Source organism: Uloborus diversus, chromosome 9, assembly GCF_026930045.1.
Source record: "Uloborus diversus isolate 005 chromosome 9, Udiv.v.3.1, whole genome shotgun sequence".
NCBI classification, from domain to species: domain Eukaryota; kingdom Metazoa; phylum Arthropoda; class Arachnida; order Araneae; family Uloboridae; genus Uloborus; species Uloborus diversus.
The window spans coordinates 38837135-38855685 of record NC_072739.1 but is presented as its reverse complement, the minus strand read 5'-3'; the positions used below and the strand labels follow the sequence as shown (position 1 = coordinate 38855685).

The window sequence follows — 18551 nt, the reverse complement described above, 5'->3', positions numbered from 1 at the left end:
TTCGTAAAATATAAATGTCACATGAACAGAGGCACATTTGTATTTCTATTCGTGTATGTACATATTTATGCAAGCATAGACGAGAAAGTACGTGTATATACAAGTATGTGCGTGACAATACGTATATAAACGTGTTATCCCGCGTATGTTCGTGTACGGAGGTATATATGAATTTTTAAGTGAATATACATATTTATGTGTGCATATACGAGTAAATACGTGTATATACGAGTATGTAGGTGTATACAAGAGAATATGCATATGGATACGTGTAACCCCGAGTATACTCGTGTACAGAGGTAAATTTGCTTATACACATACTTTATACAATTGTATACCTTATTGCTCATACAATTGTGTATACACATACTTATGCGTGCACAAAAGCGAAAATACGTTTATATACGTGTATACATGAGAATATGCGTATAGATACGTGTTACCCCGAGTATACTCGTGTGAAGAGGTACATTTGTATTTCGACGTGTATGTACATATTCTAACATGCATATACGAGAAAGTACGTATACATACAAGTATGTTCGTGTACACACGAGAATATGCGTATAGATATGTGTTATCCCGAGTATACTCGTGTAAAAAAGCTACATTTGTATTTGTACGTGTATATAGATATGTATGCGTGCATAAACGAGAAGGTACGTGTATATAAAAGTATGTTCATGTACACACGAGAATATATGTAAACATACGTGTTACCCCGAGTATACTCGTGCACAGAGGTAAATTTCTATTTAAACGTGTATATACACATTGATGCATGCATATACGAGAAAATACGTGTATATACGAGTAAGTACATGTACACACGACAATAGGTATATAGATACTTGTTTAACCCGAGTATACTCGTGTACGATGGCACATTTGTATTTCTACGTGTATATGCATATTTATGCGTTCATAAACGAGTAAATACGTGTATATACGAGTATGTACGTGTACACATGAGAATATGCGTATAGATACGTGTCACCCCGAGTATACTCGTGTAAAGAGGTACATTTCTATTTCGACGTGTATATACATATTCAAGCATGCATATACGAGAAAGTACGTGTACATACAAGTTTGTTCGTATACACACGAGAATATGCGTATAGATATGTGTTACCCCGAGTATACTCGTATAAAAAGCTACATTTGTATTTGTACGTGTATATAGATATTTATGCGTGCATAAACGAGAAGGTACGTGTATATACAAGTATGTTCATGTACACACGAGAATATATGTAAACATACGTGTTACCCCGAGTATACTCGTGCGCAGAGGTAAATTTCTATTTAAACGTGTATGTACATACTGATGCATGCATAAACGAGAAAATACGTGTATATACGAGTAAGTACGTGTACAAACGACAATAGGTATATAGATACTTGTTTAACCCGAGTATACTCGTGTACGATGGCACATTTGTATTTCTACGTGTATATGCATATTTATGCGTTTATAAACGAGTAAATACGTGTATATACGAGTATGTACGTGTACACATGAGAATATGCGTATAGATACGTGTTACCCCGAGTATACTCGTGTAAAGAGGTACATTTCTATTTCGACGTGTATATACATATTCAAGCATGCATATACGAGAAAGTACGTGTACATACAAGTATGTTCGTGTACACACGAGAATATGCGTATAGATATGTGTTACCCCGAGTATACTCGTATAAAAAGCTACATTTGTATTTGTACGTGTATATAGATATTTATGCGTGCATAAACGAGAAGGTACGTGTATATACAAGTATGTTCATGTACACACGAGAATATATGTAAACATACGTGTTACCACGAGTATACTCGTGCGCAGAGGTAAATGTCTATTTAAACGTGTATGTACATACTGATGCATGCATATACGAGAAAATGCGTGTATATACGAGTAAGTACGTGTACACACGACAATAGGTATATAGATACTTGTTTAACCCGAGTATACTCGTGTACGATGGCACATTTGTATTTCTACGTGTATATGCATATTTATGCGTTCATAAACGAGTAAATACGTGTATATACGAGTATGTACGTGTACACATGAGAATATGCGTATAGATACGTGTTACCCCGAGTATACTCGTGTAAAGAGGTACATTTCTATTTCGACGTGTATATACATATTCAAGCATGCATATACGAGAAAGTACGTGTACATACAAGTATGTTCGTGTACACACGAGAATATGCGTATAGATATGTGTTACCCCGAGTATACTCGTATAAAAAACTACATTTGTATTTTTACGTGTATATCGATATTTATGCGTGCATAAACGAGAAGGTACGTGCATATACAAGTATGTTCCTGTACACACGAGAATATATGTAAACATACGTGTTACCACGAGTATACTCGTGCGCAGAGGTAAATTTCTTTTTAAACGTGTATGTACATACTGATGCATGCATATACGAGAAAATACGTGTATATACGAGTAAGTACGTGTACACACGACAACAGGTATATAGATACTTGTTTAGCCCGAGTATACTCGTGTACGATGGAACATTTGTATTGCTTAGTGTATATGCATATTTATGCGTTTATAAACGAGTAAATACGTGTATATACGAGTATGTACGTGTACACACGATAATATGCGTATAGATACGTGTTACCCCGAGTATACTCGTGCAGAGAGGAGAATTTGTATTTAAGATTGTACATACACTTTTATGCGAGCATATACGAGAAAAGACAAGTATGTACGAGTATGCTCGTGTACACAAGAGAATATGCGAATAGATACGTGTAACCCAGTATACTCGTGTACAGAGGTACATTTGTATTTGTACTTTAATACGTTAAAATACATATTTATGCTCGCATACACTCGTTTGTACATGTTTTTACTCGTATATACGAGTAAAAACATGTATAAACGAGTAGTTTTGTGCATATCCGTATATATACGTGTTAACCCGAATATTCGTGTTTACTGGAAATTTTGTATTTCTACGTGTATATAACTATAAGTACGTGTAAACACTAGTAAATACGTGTATATACGAGTAGATAAGTGTAAACCCATTTTTTTTTTTTTTTTTTTTTTTTGCATTTCTACCTGTTATCCCGAGTATATTCGTGGACGGAGGTATGTGTAATTTCTAAGTGTATGTACAAATTTATTTGTGCATGCACGAGTAAATACGGGATTACACGGGAATGTACGTGTACACAAAAAATATGCGTATGGATACGTGTTAATCCGAGTATACTCATGCACAGAGGTAAATTTGTATTTAAACGTATATATATATTTATATATATATATATATATATATGCATGCATATACGAAAAAATACGTGTATATTCGAGTAAGTTCGTGTACACACGAGAATAGACGTATATATTCCTTTTTAGCCCGAGTATACTCATGTACAATGGTACATTTGAATTTCTATGTGTATATGCATATTTATGCGCTTATACATAGGTAAATGCATGCATATACGATTATGTATGTGAACACACGAGAGAATATGCGTATAGATACTTGCTACGCCGAGTATACTTGTGCACAGAGAAATTTCCTTTTAAATGTGTATATACATATTTATGTGTGCATATAAGAGAATACGAGTATGTACGTGTTCACACGAGAATATGCGTGTAGATAAATGTTACACCGAGTATACTCGTGTGTAGAGGTACATTTGTATTTAAGATTGTACATACATTTTTATGCGTGCATACATGAGAAAATACAAGTACATACGGTGTAGATTTATTTCAATCTCTCTAGATTTAGTAGAAAGTTTAATCTGACGAAGTTTAATCTGCTTACTTTAGTTGACTAAATCAATCTGATTAAATTAGTTTGACTAAATCAATCTGATTAAATTAGTTTGACTAAATCAATCTGATTAAATTAGTCTGAACTAAATCAGTGTGAACTAAATTAGTATTTTTTTCCTACAACTAACCAAGTTAGTTTAAACTAACGTTAATCGTCGTCTGCAATTGAAAAAATCAGATTAAATATAATCTGAACTAAATGTGAGTCAGATTACTTTAGTCGTTTGAGGATTTAGTTGATTAATGCACAACACTGGTTTAAACGCATATTCTCGTGCGTACACGTACATACTCGTATATACTTGTCTTTTCTCTTACATGCACGCATAAAAGTGTATGTACAATCATAAATACAAATTTTCCTCTGTGCACGAGTATACTCGGGTTAACACGCATCTATACGCATATTCTCATGTGTACACGAACATACTTGTATATACACGTACTTTCTCGTAAATGCACGCTTAAATACGTATATACACGTAGAAATACAAATGTAGCTCTTTACACGAGTATACTCGGGATAACACGTATGTTTACATATATTCTCGCGTGTTCATGAACATACTTGTATAAATACGTATCTTCTCTTTTATGCACGCATAAATATCTATATACACATACAAATACAAATGTAGCTCTTTACACGAGTATACTCGGGGTAATACATAGCTATACGCATATTCTAGTGTGTACACGAACATACTTGCATGTACACATACTTTCTCGTATATGCATTCTTGAATATGTTATGTACATACACGTCGAAATACAAATGTACCTCTTTACACGAGTATACTCGGGGTAACGCGTATCTATACGCATACTATCGTATGTACTCGTACATAATCGTATATATATATATATATGTATTTACTCGTTTATAAACGCATAGATATGCATACACACGTAGAAATACAAATGTGCCTTCGTACACGAGTATACTCGGGTTAAACATTTTATTTGTCGTGTGTACACGTACTTACTCGTATATACACTTATTTTCTCTTATATGCGTGCATCTATATGTATATACACGTTTAAATAGAAATTTACCTCTGTACACGAGTATACTCGGGGTAACACGTATGATTACATATATTCTCGTGTGTACATGAACGTACTTGTATATACACGTACCTTCTCCTATATGCACGCACAAATATGTATATTCACGTACAAATACAAATGTACCTCTTTACACGAGTATATTCGGGGTAGCAAATATCTATACGCATATTCTAGTGTGTACACGAACATACTTGTATGTACACGTACTTTCTCGTATATGCACGCTTAAATATGCATGAACACGTAGAAATTCAAATGTACCTCTTTACACGAGTATACTCGGGGTAAAACGTATCAATGCGCATATTCTCATGTGTACACGTACATACACGTATTTTCGCTTGCGTGCACGCATAAGTATGTGTTTTCCCAATTAAAAGCAAATTTACCTCTGTACACGAGTATACTCGGTGTAACACGTATCTATACGCATACTATCGTTTGTACTCGTACATAATCGTATATATGTATTTACTCGTTTATAAACTCATAAATATGCTTACACACGTGGAAATACAAATGTGCCTTCGTACACGAGTATACTCGGGTTAAACACTTATTTGTCATGTGTGCATGTACTTACTCGTATATACACGTATTTTCTCTTATATGCATGCATCTATATATTTATACACATTTAAATAGAAATTTACCTCTGTACACGAGTATACTCGGGGTAACACGTATGTTTACATATATTCTCGTGTGTACATGAACGTACTTGTATATACACGTACCTTCTCCTATATGCACGCACAAATATGTATATACACGTACAAATACAAATGTACCTCTTTACACGAGTATACTCGGGGTAACAAATATCTATACGCATATTATCGTGTGTACACGAACATACTTGTATATACACGTACTTTCTCGTCTATGCTTGCATAAATATGTACATACACGAATAGAAATACAAATGTGCCTCTGTTCATGTGACATTTATATTTTACGAATTTAATCTGAATTAAAAATTTAATCAAATCAATTTGATTACTTTTAATCTGATTACTTTTAATCTGACTAAATTCAATTTGATTAATTTAATCTGAACTAAATCAATCTGAACTAAATTAGTTTTTTTAATCAACTAACGAGTTAGTTTAAACTAACGTTAATCTTCGTCTGCAATTGAATTAAATTTTTAAAATATTAGTCTGAACTAAATGGGAGTCGGATTACTTTAGTCGATTGAGGATTTAGTTGATTAATGCCCAACACTGCCCCACGTCAAACGAGGGTCTACTGTATTGAAAAGATTTTGAGAAAAATTTGGAAGTCACGCTCACCACATGGAAGTTCAAAATGAGCCTCAAGAAGAAGGCTATGTCCGGTAGGCACTTTGGTTCCGACCACTTCCCCTTCCTCCATTACCAGCTCTTGATCCAGAGAAAGCCATTGACCTTCACCAGTCTAGATAAACATAGAATTCATGAATAAAGAAAAACATTTAGAATTACTAAACATTAAAACGTATTATTTCAGTTTATGTCACAGCTAAAAACATACTCTATACTTAATGTATATGATGCATAAGTACAATTCATTGCCAAGGGGAGTTGAACTCCTCCCACTGAGGAAAACATAATAAAAAGTCAAAGGAAGAAAATGTACATTTGACGAAAATTAATTTTTAAATTCGCTTGCATTTCTTTTCACATTTTCTTTCGAGTTTTGCTGAAAATTACTAATTATCCTCTCTTTATCAACCAAAATATTTTAGAGAAACTGGTGGAAGCTGAATAGTCTTCACTGAATAGCCTGTACTGAAAAGCAGTAACTGCATTAATATTGCTTTTTACATGGAGGGTATGATGAATTTGGTATATCAGTAAAAGAGAAGAAATTTTGCAGCTATGAAGATGCAAAGTAATTGTATTTGTTAATGCAATTTGCATCTGAAATTAACTCCTTGTTTAGCTTAATATGCATATTATAATATCAGAATATAAATCCCGATATACATGTTATGTTATAAAATAATTTGTGGACATACTGCATTTAATTTAACAGTCTGTTTATAAATAAATTCCTTTCTTTGTTCATTAACAGCAAGCTGTTCAATTACAGAATTGAAAAACGTAGTTTTCTCTTTCAGAATCATCAGTCCAAAATTAGAACAAAATACAAAAAAAGCCAAGAAGCCGGGCAATTTTTTCAAAGCAGGTAATTAAAAAAAAAAAAAAAAAACAGTCTAGTAACCCTGCAATCTTCCCATGCTTAGAACAGCTTGCTTTGTTTTGAATCTGAAGAAGTGTCAACAGTGGTCTCTTATTGAATAGGAGCCACAGTGACACTGTGTTGTCATGGCAACATCCTTTCAATCTTCGGTCTGCATGGGTTCAGTGTATATGAAATGCACCGCCGGCTCAGTCATTCCATCAAATGGCCTGAGCTGGAGGTTTTCCACCTCCAGCTCCTATACGGACTGATGAGTGCTAATAAGCACGAAACTGCAGTCCTCAGATGGAATGACTGAGCTGCCGGTGTATTTCATCTATTTCTGCCTTAGCCCCCTCTATAGGGCCGGTAATTTACTGAAAATATGGGTTCAGCGTGGTTTTCTTTACTTTGCCGGGAGATACGTGCTACTCAGGCAATCACCCTTTGAGAGACTAATAAATGTTTTTGAACTAATTTCCAAAGAAAGTCAAGATAAGAAAAAATTAGAATTCATCATTCCTGTCAATTACGGGCATACAAGTGAGAAATAATTATTTTTGGAATGCCCAAGCTCTGCTTGAACGGATCCCTCGTAAATGATATACATATATATTAAAACTTAATACTGTACCTCATTAGTATATTTTATCCTGGTCAATGGCATCCACTGGGTCCCTAATAGCTTATCCCACAGCATACCTTTATTCCAGACTTCAATTATTAATCCAATATCAAGCCTATTTGTTTCACTAAAGAAAAAATTTAAAACACACATTAAGTTGAATTGTAGCACATTACAACCAACTAGGCAACAAGATATTACTCAGGAATATAACTAAATACTTAAAATTTACAACCACTGTCAAACCTAGTTATAGTAGTGTGACGAACCAGCCTCCTGAACTAATGAAAACATTCACTATAATAATAAAGTAGTAACTAGATTGAAACTTCTGAACTTTTGACAATGACAAGCACAATGAATATTTTTTTCACAAATGGTAATATTTAGAGAAAACCAATACTTTTGGAAAGTATTTCAGAAAAAAGGTTTTCTCAATGGATGTAGCACTTACGATAGAAAGAATTGCTTTTAACATATCTCGAATATAAGAGAGTAGTCATAAATTTATCCCCCCTCTCCCTCCTAATAGCAAAACACCCAGTCCAGTGAGGAATCATGAATCAAAAGAGCAAGAAAACATTATAGCCCCAACAAGAGAATATTTTTTATATTATTATATAATATTAAAATGTTACAAAAAAGATACCAGCGTTTTCCTTGATTTCCTTTCTAGTTCTCTACCTTTCAGATATTTTCCAGAATTTTTTCCTTTACCCAATTAATTACCCACAAGTTTCTTTAACATATTTCTGCCGTAGTTAAATACTTTGAAAAAACACATTTAAACATTTATTTTTCCCCCACCATTAGAGGCATCCAAGGTGTCAGAGGATTCAACTTAATTCCCTGCATCCCTATTCAAGAGTGCATACACGGCCGTAATAGAGATTTTAAATTATTAGCCAGTAAATAAGACAAACTTTAAAAGTCTTAGCTAAATTTTATTAAATCTCAATCATATTTTCTTTTTAGAAACTTTAACCAGAAAACAAAGTTTAGTTTTTAAAAAATGTACAATGCAAACACTTAAAACCAAGCCCAGTAGTATGACAGCCCATGAGGGCTTAAGTCTATGGTACAAGGGCGCCCATGTGCAAAATTTTAAAGGGGGAGGAGGTGGCTCAGATATTTTTCTCATAGAAACTGATTTCAATACAGATTAGAGTTATTAAAATTTGATTTTTTTTAATAACTTATTCATTAATGGCTGGAAAAGAATTGTTTTTACATTTTTGCAAAAAAAAAAAGTATTAAAAGCAATAAAGTTCTAATTTCAAAGGGGAAGGGGCTTGAGCCCCCACTTGCCCCCCTATATTGGCGCCCTTGCTACGGTGCCTATCTCAGTTTTCCTGACCCAGGGCTCTCGGGAACAAAGCAGATAGTGATCAACTGAATACGGATGCAACACATATTTTATCGACCCACTGAAGGGATAAACGGCTGAGCTGACCATACCCAATCCCGGAATCAAATATGGGTCTGGGACAAGGAAGCGCGAAGTGACCCACAGGGTTTCCTACACACACTTATTCAACTTGAAACCTGACACTCGAGTTAAAAAACAATTCATTACAATACATTAGCAATAATAATTCCCCCATTAAATAGAGAAAATAAAGAAAAATTCTGTTTTTTTAAGAGATGAATAGGAAAGAAATTAAGGATGTAATGCTTTTTACAAATAAAAGAAAAAACCGTAGCTTACAGAAAACAAATTTACAGAGAAAAAGATCTTTTAACTTACAAAATGAAGTCTTGCTCCCAACTAGGGTTATTTCCTTTCACGGATACTGTTGTAGATTTCACATTTTGCAGCTTCAGTGTAACATAAGTGTTAAATTGAGCTGTAAAGCAGACATCAAATTAGAGAAATGTAATACCATTAGTCTTCTAAAATAAACTATAGTGCTTTAAAACAATGGTGCCCAACCTGTTTTTACCAGAGGGCCACACCTCACATTTAAGATGAATCTCCTGGGCCAGAACATATAAAATTTTAAATCTATGTAAATGTTTTCTAGATAGCATGGGGAACCAAGGAAGGGAACAAAAATGACAAACTTAGGTTTTTTGATATTTTGCTATCATTGCTAAATGCTTTTTTCAGTGATACAAAGTTTCCATTTGCTATTAGAAACCCATTTCTGAATGTTTGGCTTCCAAGTTACTATAATTATTAAGAAAATCCACAAGGGCTTAATAAGTTTTTGGGAGGGAAAAGTGCATTTTCACCGAATGATAAAATACGAACATGCACACCATGTCATATACACATAACATCTAATGAAAATGGACATTAGGCATCATTAACAAATAAAAATAGAAGAGAAAAATTGGACACATGAAAAGAATCTATATGTTGCACTACTGTCTCAAAATTTTCTGCATCGTCAGCAAAAATTTGCAGAATAAGGAAATTTTTGGGAGGTCATGGTGACTTCCCAAAAAATGTCCCAGAATATCAAATGAAGTTGCTTGGTTGTTTTGGAAACATAAAGAATTTTATTTTCCATTTGTAATGCTGAACATAACAGGCCAAATTCATCCCCTCAGTCACCACATTTGGCCCACGGGCTGTACGTTGGACACCACTGCTTTAAAACATAGCCTAAAAGGTCAGTCAGAGAAACCAATTATTCAAAACATTACACAACTGCAAATAAGGCAGTAAAATAAATTTCTTGCACTGATATTTTTAGAAAATCTTAACAAAGGAGAAGTACAAATTTGCATATTGATAGTGGAAGAAACAAATGTTATAACATTTTTATATCTGTTTCCCAACCTCCTACATCTCATTTCTTCTAATAAAAAAATCGATAGATAATAAGTTGTGTTTTGATGGTACTGATAACCAGAAATGAAGATAGAAAGAAGTTTTAATGCTCCCCTGTAAACTTGCCATTTTTGACTTGGGGGAAAATTGAGTACCTTCATCATTTACATAATTTAACAGGTTCCTATTTCTTTTTCTTTTATAGCGGTTTCCTTATATACCTACTACTTATGAAAGTATTCAAGATGGAATACATTGAACTATACTGAATAAGTTATTGTTAGAAAGAATACAAAATTGATACACTTAATTAACTTTTATTACAACTGTGCAGGTGAACCAAATGCTGTTTACTGTAAATTTTGATAACCTATGAACGCAATGGGATGTTGCTATTCTGTGCTAGAACATGTTCATGAAACTGTTTAACAGCAAGAGAATATTACTAAATCACAGATTAAGAAACATTCCACTTCCTGAACAGCAAAACCTATTCTTGGAGAATCTATTTATTAGTTCTAACAAGAGGCATAGAGCCAAGGTGCTTTACAAAAGCAGTCGATATAATATTTGTCATTAGATATCACATTAATCAAAACCTAGGAAAGCAAAGGCTAGCACAAAAATTATTACTATGCTCCAGGGCTGTGGAGTCGGAGTCGGAGTCGGAGTCGAAGAGTCGGAGTCGGACTGATTTTGGAATAAAGGAGTCGGAGTCGGAGTCGTTGGAAAACATGCCGACTCCGACTCCGACTCCGGGCTTCTTTTTTTCTTTCCTTTTCACTGACTCTCCTTGCATTTTTTAAAAATTGATTACCAATTGGTTCGATTACATGTATAAAAAGATACTAATGAGAAAATATCTGCCATTATGGCAATCAGCTAGCTTGAATGCTTACCGAACTTTCTGTAGCCGTCCCCTAGTTTGCTTGCTTTTTAACTTAACTAATAGCAACTGTCAGCAAACGGTTTTGTTGCCTAACATTTTCAAGTAATCACTTTCAAATAAAAATAGAAATATAGTGTTTTGTTCAATCTCAGTTATAAAATAGTTAAAGAAACGTAACAAATTAGTAAGTCGAGGCCCGTAGCTAAGGTTGAAATTTTTAAGGGTGATCGGCAAATTCAAAGAAGTTCTGGCGCGAAAGCACGAATCCATAAGATCCGATGAAATAATCTATGTTTTTTTCTTTATTAAGACTATTTCTATAAGCTTGGTTCTCACTAAAAAGTATGGAACAAAATAAGTAAAAAATTTCTTGATTACAACACTCAAGAATTGCAGTTAATCTTAAAATCTTCATATTTAGGTTAATTCTAAAGCAGCCAATAAAATTTAAATTAAAAATTTAGCGAAGAAGAAATATAGGTATAGTAAAAGCTATTCGTACAAATTTGTATACCGCCGCGTTTTGTGTAAAATTAGCTCCTGACGCATATGTGCCCTATTTTCGTTGAAATTTTATTGATGAAATAAAATTTAAAATATATTCGTGAAAATTTTCAGAATTAAAGTATTTATATTTTTTATAAACTCTGAAATTAACTTTGGGTGTCATCTACTAGATGGATGTCACCAGGGGCAAACCACTTCCTCTCAAGAACTTGGATTTTGAAAAAAAGTTTTTTTTCTCTCAAGTTACAGCTTTCAAAAATTGAAAGCACACGATTTGATCAATATATATTTGTTAAACATTAAAGGGGGGCAAATTACAGATAATCATTTTCAAAATTTTTGAAAGGGATTTTTAAGTCATCTCACTTTTTAACTCGTAATTATTGGAAAGTTTGATTTTTAAATTGAATTTCTAACGTTGTATGACGTCTTGGGTTTACAATAAAAAACAAAATGCTAAATTTTCATAAAAAGGAATTAATATTTTAATCTCTGTTAAGAGGTTTTCCCCCTTCCCTTGAATGGAGAGAGGGAGTTTAAAAAATACAATTAAAAAAATTTAAAAAAAATCCGGAGTCGGAGTCGGGCGTTTCAAAATCCAGGAGTCGGAGTCGGGGTCGGAGTCGGCCATTTTCCTTCCGACTCCGCAGCCCTGCTATGCTCTTGGGTAAATTATTTCATTTAGGTTTATGAAAATGAAATCTTACTATGCTAAAAAGTGAATAAAAATCATTCTAAAACAAATGTCATTGCAAATAACTGACAAAGGTTTGTACTTACTTGGTGGTCCTATCAAAGCTGCACTTCTTACTAAAAAAAAATGAATAAATTAAAATCAGAAAAAGATCGACATTTTTACATGGTGATAGGGTAGGTCATTGCATACCGATATCAATTAATTAATCAATTTCGTAAACTCTCACAGTTCATATAGAAATACACAGAAACAGAAGGGACACATGGCAACATGATCTGGATCCAGCTAGGCTCATCCTAGTCAATTTATCAATCCCAATGAAGACCAAAAGTCCTCTTAAAACTATTCACTCAGTTGCAAGTAACAGTTGCTGCCGGTAAACTATTATTCGAAATGCCTACAACTCTGTAGAAGTAGTAATTTTTCCTGATTTCTAGATTAGCTTGGTTTTTGGAAAGCTTAAAGCAATGACCCCTGGTTTTGGGCCAAATTTTGGCCAAACGTGCTCCATTTTAAAACATTTGATCATGTCCCTTCTTACTCTCCTTTAATCAAGACTCATAACATTCTAAGCCAAATCATAATCTCTATATTAGAACAAGAAGTTCCGTCTAGAACTAGACGAGCCCACTTTCCCGTATACCCATACTACTTTCTAGTACCTGATCAATATTCTCAAAAATAGCTAAAATCGCAAATTTTTTCAAACATATTTTTTTTAATATTTTAAGCTGATTTCTAGGAATAAAATATTCCTTACTTTTCTTCAAAAAAACGAACAAATAAAATAGCAGCACCTTTTAAACAAAGCAGCTAATACACTTCTTTCCATTAAAAAAATTTTTTAACAGCTTTCAAAACGAAAAAATAATAATAAGTTCATTAAAATAAATACATCATATAAAAAAAATCGTTTCTTTTTCCCCTGTTGCCGAAAATAATTTTTTAAACGAATTAATGCATTTACCAAAATAAAAAAAAAACAATAAAATGTCAACTTAAAGAAATAATTTTCATTGTCAAAAAAAAAAAAAATCGTCTGCGCATATTTTTCGAGTTTATTCACCGAAAACTAAATACCTAAATTAAAACTTTAGCGTGAAAATAAAAACAAATCATATCAACAATAATTATTTCACAGTTAAAACCACAGCAGCGGAGTCGGAGTCAATCTCATTTTGGGATAAAAGAGTCGGAGTCGAATATCCAAGAATCGGAGTCAGTCATTTGTCCTCCGTGTATAAATGTTTGCCAAAGCTACGAAGTCAGAGTCGAAGTCGGGGAGTCGGAGTCCGATTAATTGTCGGGAACAGGAGTCAGAGTCGGTGTCAGGTCCCCCTAAATTCTCGGAGTCGGAGTCGGGAGTAGGTCGTCAAGAGCTATTTCCAACAAAGTTTGTTTGAAGTAAATCCGCCTTCAAGTACGGAATCTACATTGACTTTCAGTTTCCCCGTAGGCGCTAATGTTAAGGGATTTGAACTGTTCAAAATTGAACGGAAAATTGTTCAAATCAAAAAGATATCTTATATACAAGTTTTTTATCAAAAGCTTTTTCCTACAAAGTTTGTTTGAAGCAAATTCGCCTCACAGTTCGGAATTGCTTTGAATTTCCCAGTAGGCGCTAATGTTAAGTTTTTTTGAACTGTTCAAAATTGAACAAAAAATAGTTCAAATCAAAAAGTGAAATATGGGAATGAGGTGTCCTCGCCGAGATCTTTCGAACCAAAAAAAGTTTGTTCGAATCGGACTATTCATTCAAAAGTTATTAGGGGGGGACAGACCGACAGACCGACCGACAGACATTTTTCCCCATCTCAATACCCTACTTTCCAATTTTTAATTTTTCAATATTTATTTAATTATTTTATTTATTTTTGACTTTTTTTTTTGTTTTTCACGATATTTTTAAGATGCATTAAGCCTTCTTTCATGCTTTTTTCTTCTTTTTCTGACTTTTACTGGGAAAGTAGGCTAAAAACTAACCCCCGTAGCTTTCCTTTGAACCATTTTCAGTAAATTGATATTGTTTTTAAAATAAGGAGACCAAAACTGAACAGACTGATAAGACCTCTAAATGAAGTCTTACTAAACTTCTGTATACAAAAGTTTAAGAACTTCTTTAGAGTTTTATGAAATAGATCTATTGATAAAAACCAACATTTGTTGACATTTTGACTTGTTACACTGTGTAGCTCACTAAACTTTGAATCCTGATGGATAAAGACACCCAAATCTTAAAAGTGTTTCTTTTTCGCTTTAGATCAAGGTTATGATTTTGGCTGAATGAAACTGATTTTGACATGCCACAGGTAAACACTGGATTTTACCACCATAGAGCTATCTTGTATTTAAAAAAAAGCACACAAGTATGTGTGTACACATAATTACTATGCATAATGTTGCTCATTTTAATGCAAGCCGAATGGATATACAATGTGCATTTATCATAACTGAAGTAATTTTTAAACCTGATTCAGAAATTTAAATTCAACTTATTAACATTAAAAATTGTTCACTCGCCCTACAAAACTATTGTTGTGGTTGATAAATTGTTGTTGAAACTTCCACCCAGTAAAAGGAACTAATCTTTAAGCAGAAAATGTTTCAAACAGGAAGAAACGGTCAGATGTATGTTCAGATTAGCAGATAGAAAAAGTTATTGCTTACTATGATCGAAATGACGTTAAGCACACTTTATTAGGGAAAAACGATTTTAAATCTGTAAAGCTACCAAGTGGCAAAAGAGTCAAGCTCCAGAAGAAAGTATTATTATACAGCCTTAGAGAATTGTACGCACTTTGGCAACAAGAGACAGACAAGCCAATAGGATTTAGTACATTTAGTTCATTACGACCATAGAATGTACTTCTTACAGGAGAGTAAAATCAAGATACTTGCATGTGCAAATACCTTGAAAACTTGGATATGTGTTTGAAAGGTATTCTAAATGTAATGAAAACACTGCTAGACACTAGGGGGGAGTGGGGCGGGCACATATACACTGACAGTATATTGACAATGAAACGAGTGAGAAATACACTGAATGACTTAGAGATGGCGCTAGTGGTAACTCTGTTCCAAGCAAAGTTTCTTCACCCATCAGTTAAAAGCAAGTTATCAAAGGGACGCCCCTTTTTTTTTTTTAATTGCTGAGTAATTTTTCGCCTTTTAGTTGTTAAGCGAATTGCAGGTATGGAATAGCGTTCATCAACTAGAGTTATATGCACAGGTAAGAACATTGTTATTGTGAATGAATTGCACATTGCGTTTTTCTCCTAACTAGTTGATTTTTTTTTACAAAAGTATTATGTTTTTAAAATTGCCACATTGAAACACTAGATGGAGGGGCATTATAATACATATCAATGTGCCCCAGCATAGAGTGTATGAATATGAACCACCGAAGTGCATCATTTTTCTCCTTTGTTCTTCATTATTATTAAATATTTTCTTGCAAAATTATTAAATCTTTTCGTACTCCTCATCTGTACAGTTACATCAGTTTAGTTTGCCTAAAGGTATTTGCTAAACTAAGTGAGGCTATTTCTACTTTGATTTGATCTGCATGAGTGCGTGTCTTTCTGTGGTGTGCTACTGGTCTGTATACCCACTAAATATGTTTTGTTTTTGTTTCTAGATAGTGAAATGGTCTGTAACTACAAAAAGAAGGCCCGCAGGTGTGATATTGATGTAGATGCAATGTATACTGCAGTTCAAACTGTTTCGAAGGGACCATATCTTTGCGTAGAGTGGCTGCAAGATATGGTGTCAAATTTGCTACTTTGCAGCATGGATTGGAAGCAGCATATGCTAGAAATATCTGAAGCAAAACAGCAGATATTTCTCGCAGCACAAAAGAGGCAAAATTCTAATAAAGAAAAACAAGCTTCCAACGACTTAAGGAACATCAATTTAAGAGAAAAAAGTTTGAAAAGGAGCATTGTATCTAATGATTTAACATCAAGTAGTTCAGAAGAAGATGACATTGAATATGTACTTTCAGCGACCCTGACGCTATTCAGTTGTTCTCAGGCGAGTACAATGTCGATAACTTTTTTTATCCTACTAAGTCTCAAAAAGAAGAGTATGGTACATTAGGTTGGTGCAGTTCAAATTTTGTACGACCATGAGTATCTAGTGTCCTATTTGCAAAGGAAACTAAGGTTAACTTCCTTTGTTTTTCCGTAAGTTGCAGATGAGACATCTGTTTATAAGATGTAATACACAAACTACGTCCTCCCCTGTTTGCAACAAGAACTGAAAGAACATCGTTTACTGTGACCGTTTCTGCCGATTTCTCTTCGTATAACGTGCAATGACTCATGATGGTGAAATTATTGTTCATAATATTATTACTCAATGTTGTTCAACCACCAATGTTTCACCAATGTTGTTTTATCACTGTATCAATGTACTGCACCTTGTATCAATGTGCTCCACACATGAGTCATATTTTTACAAATGAAAGATGGTGTAATTAGCCCTCAGCAAAATTATTTCAATTTTTTCCCCAGATGCAACAAATCATGCTATAAGATAATAATTGTTTACGATATTTGGCAATATACTCATTTTAGCTATCATAATTAGCAACAATAACTTTTTTTCTTTTGTTGTACGTTTGAAGAAAGCTTAGCCAATTTATTTAGCTTAGTTAAGTTATAATGTCTATTTATAACAATTTTATACACTGAAAAGATTTCAGCACAAAATGATAAATGGAACTACTAAAACTGTAAAGGTTTAACATGGATCCTACAAGTGTAGGAGGCAAAGTGGAAACACTGGTACCAAACTATTATTAACTCCAGGACTTTACATCCAAAGCCTAATTTTTTGTAGAAAGGAATACTGAATGTGACAAAATTAAATGTTCGACAATGTTTGTATCAATCAAATGATTTGCACATGCTTAGATTTCTGCATTCGAAATGTTATGAGAACACTTTGAGCACTTGCATGGACTAAAATTCATTTGTATAGAAAATTGTTATGAGTCATATGAGGAGTCATCTCAATGGAAAAGTGCCTATGAGAAGAGCAAAATGAGTTCAACTTTATAAAATTAAGAGGAGGAAAATTACTGAGAAAGAATGACAACATTTTCTTCTTCAATTGTCACAGGACAGGCAATTATACATTTACAAAAAAGCAACAGCAGAAAATTTTCAAATTCAAAGAAAATAGGCGATGACTAAAGCATATAAAAGCAAAGAATTCTCGATAATAACTTCAGTCAAGGTTCACCAAATAAAATTCAATATATCCGTTGACTGTATGAATGGAATTCACAAAGTTTTAGCTGTAGAGCATTGTAAGTTGCTAATCTCTCCCTAAATGGACAAATAAAATCCAAGCTGTATCCCGATGAATACAGCCACTGTAAATACATTAGTTCATTATATTTGACAAGATGTGAGCAAGAGTTAATTGCTCAAAAACTAAAACAAAGGACAAACTTACAGTATGCCCAAGGCAAATTTTGTTCTGTTTTTGATATTTTCTCACAAAATACAGTGTCTCGAAAAATGTAATTTTGAACACTTTCGGAAAGTTTTGTACACAAGGGATTTGAACAGGACTTAAAAAATCATGGTATGTACTGAATAATAAACCATGATATTTTTACCATGGTGTCCAAAACCTTGCCAACGATGGATACCCTGTTGCATTTTGTGTGCGCAACTAGAAGATGCTGAAATTTCGAGACTATTTCTCAAAAATGAAAAAAAATTTGTTACCTCAAATATTGAAACCTAAAGTCTTTATGTCTGATGACACATCACCTTATTATACAATGCTTAGACAAACCTCTTTGGGATAGTACTAAAAAAACTCCTCTGTACTAGACACATAGAAAAAAATAAGTAAAATTAGCATCTTGGTGAAGAAACCTGATACTGCTTGCCAAGTTTAAGTTGTTTTTATTTTTTAAATCAGACAGACACACAGTAATTCCACACACACAGGCTGTTAAATA

At 33.6% G+C, this 18551-nt stretch overlaps 1 protein-coding gene across 1 annotated transcript in view; it reads right to left on the bottom strand.

The window, feature by feature from the left end:
- The window catches only part of LOC129230167 (uncharacterized), a 98910-nt gene that overhangs the window by 64349 nt on the left and 16010 nt on the right, over positions 1-18551 (bottom strand). Inside the window, exons 2-5 of the mRNA XM_054864568.1 lie at positions 12655-12684; positions 9447-9546; positions 7709-7826; positions 6204-6327 (exon numbers count right to left, since the gene is read on the bottom strand). Coding sequence (XP_054720543.1) covers positions 6204-6327; positions 7709-7826; positions 9447-9546; positions 12655-12684 — 372 coding nt within the window. The remainder of the gene's footprint in view (positions 1-6203; positions 6328-7708; positions 7827-9446; positions 9547-12654; positions 12685-18551) is intronic.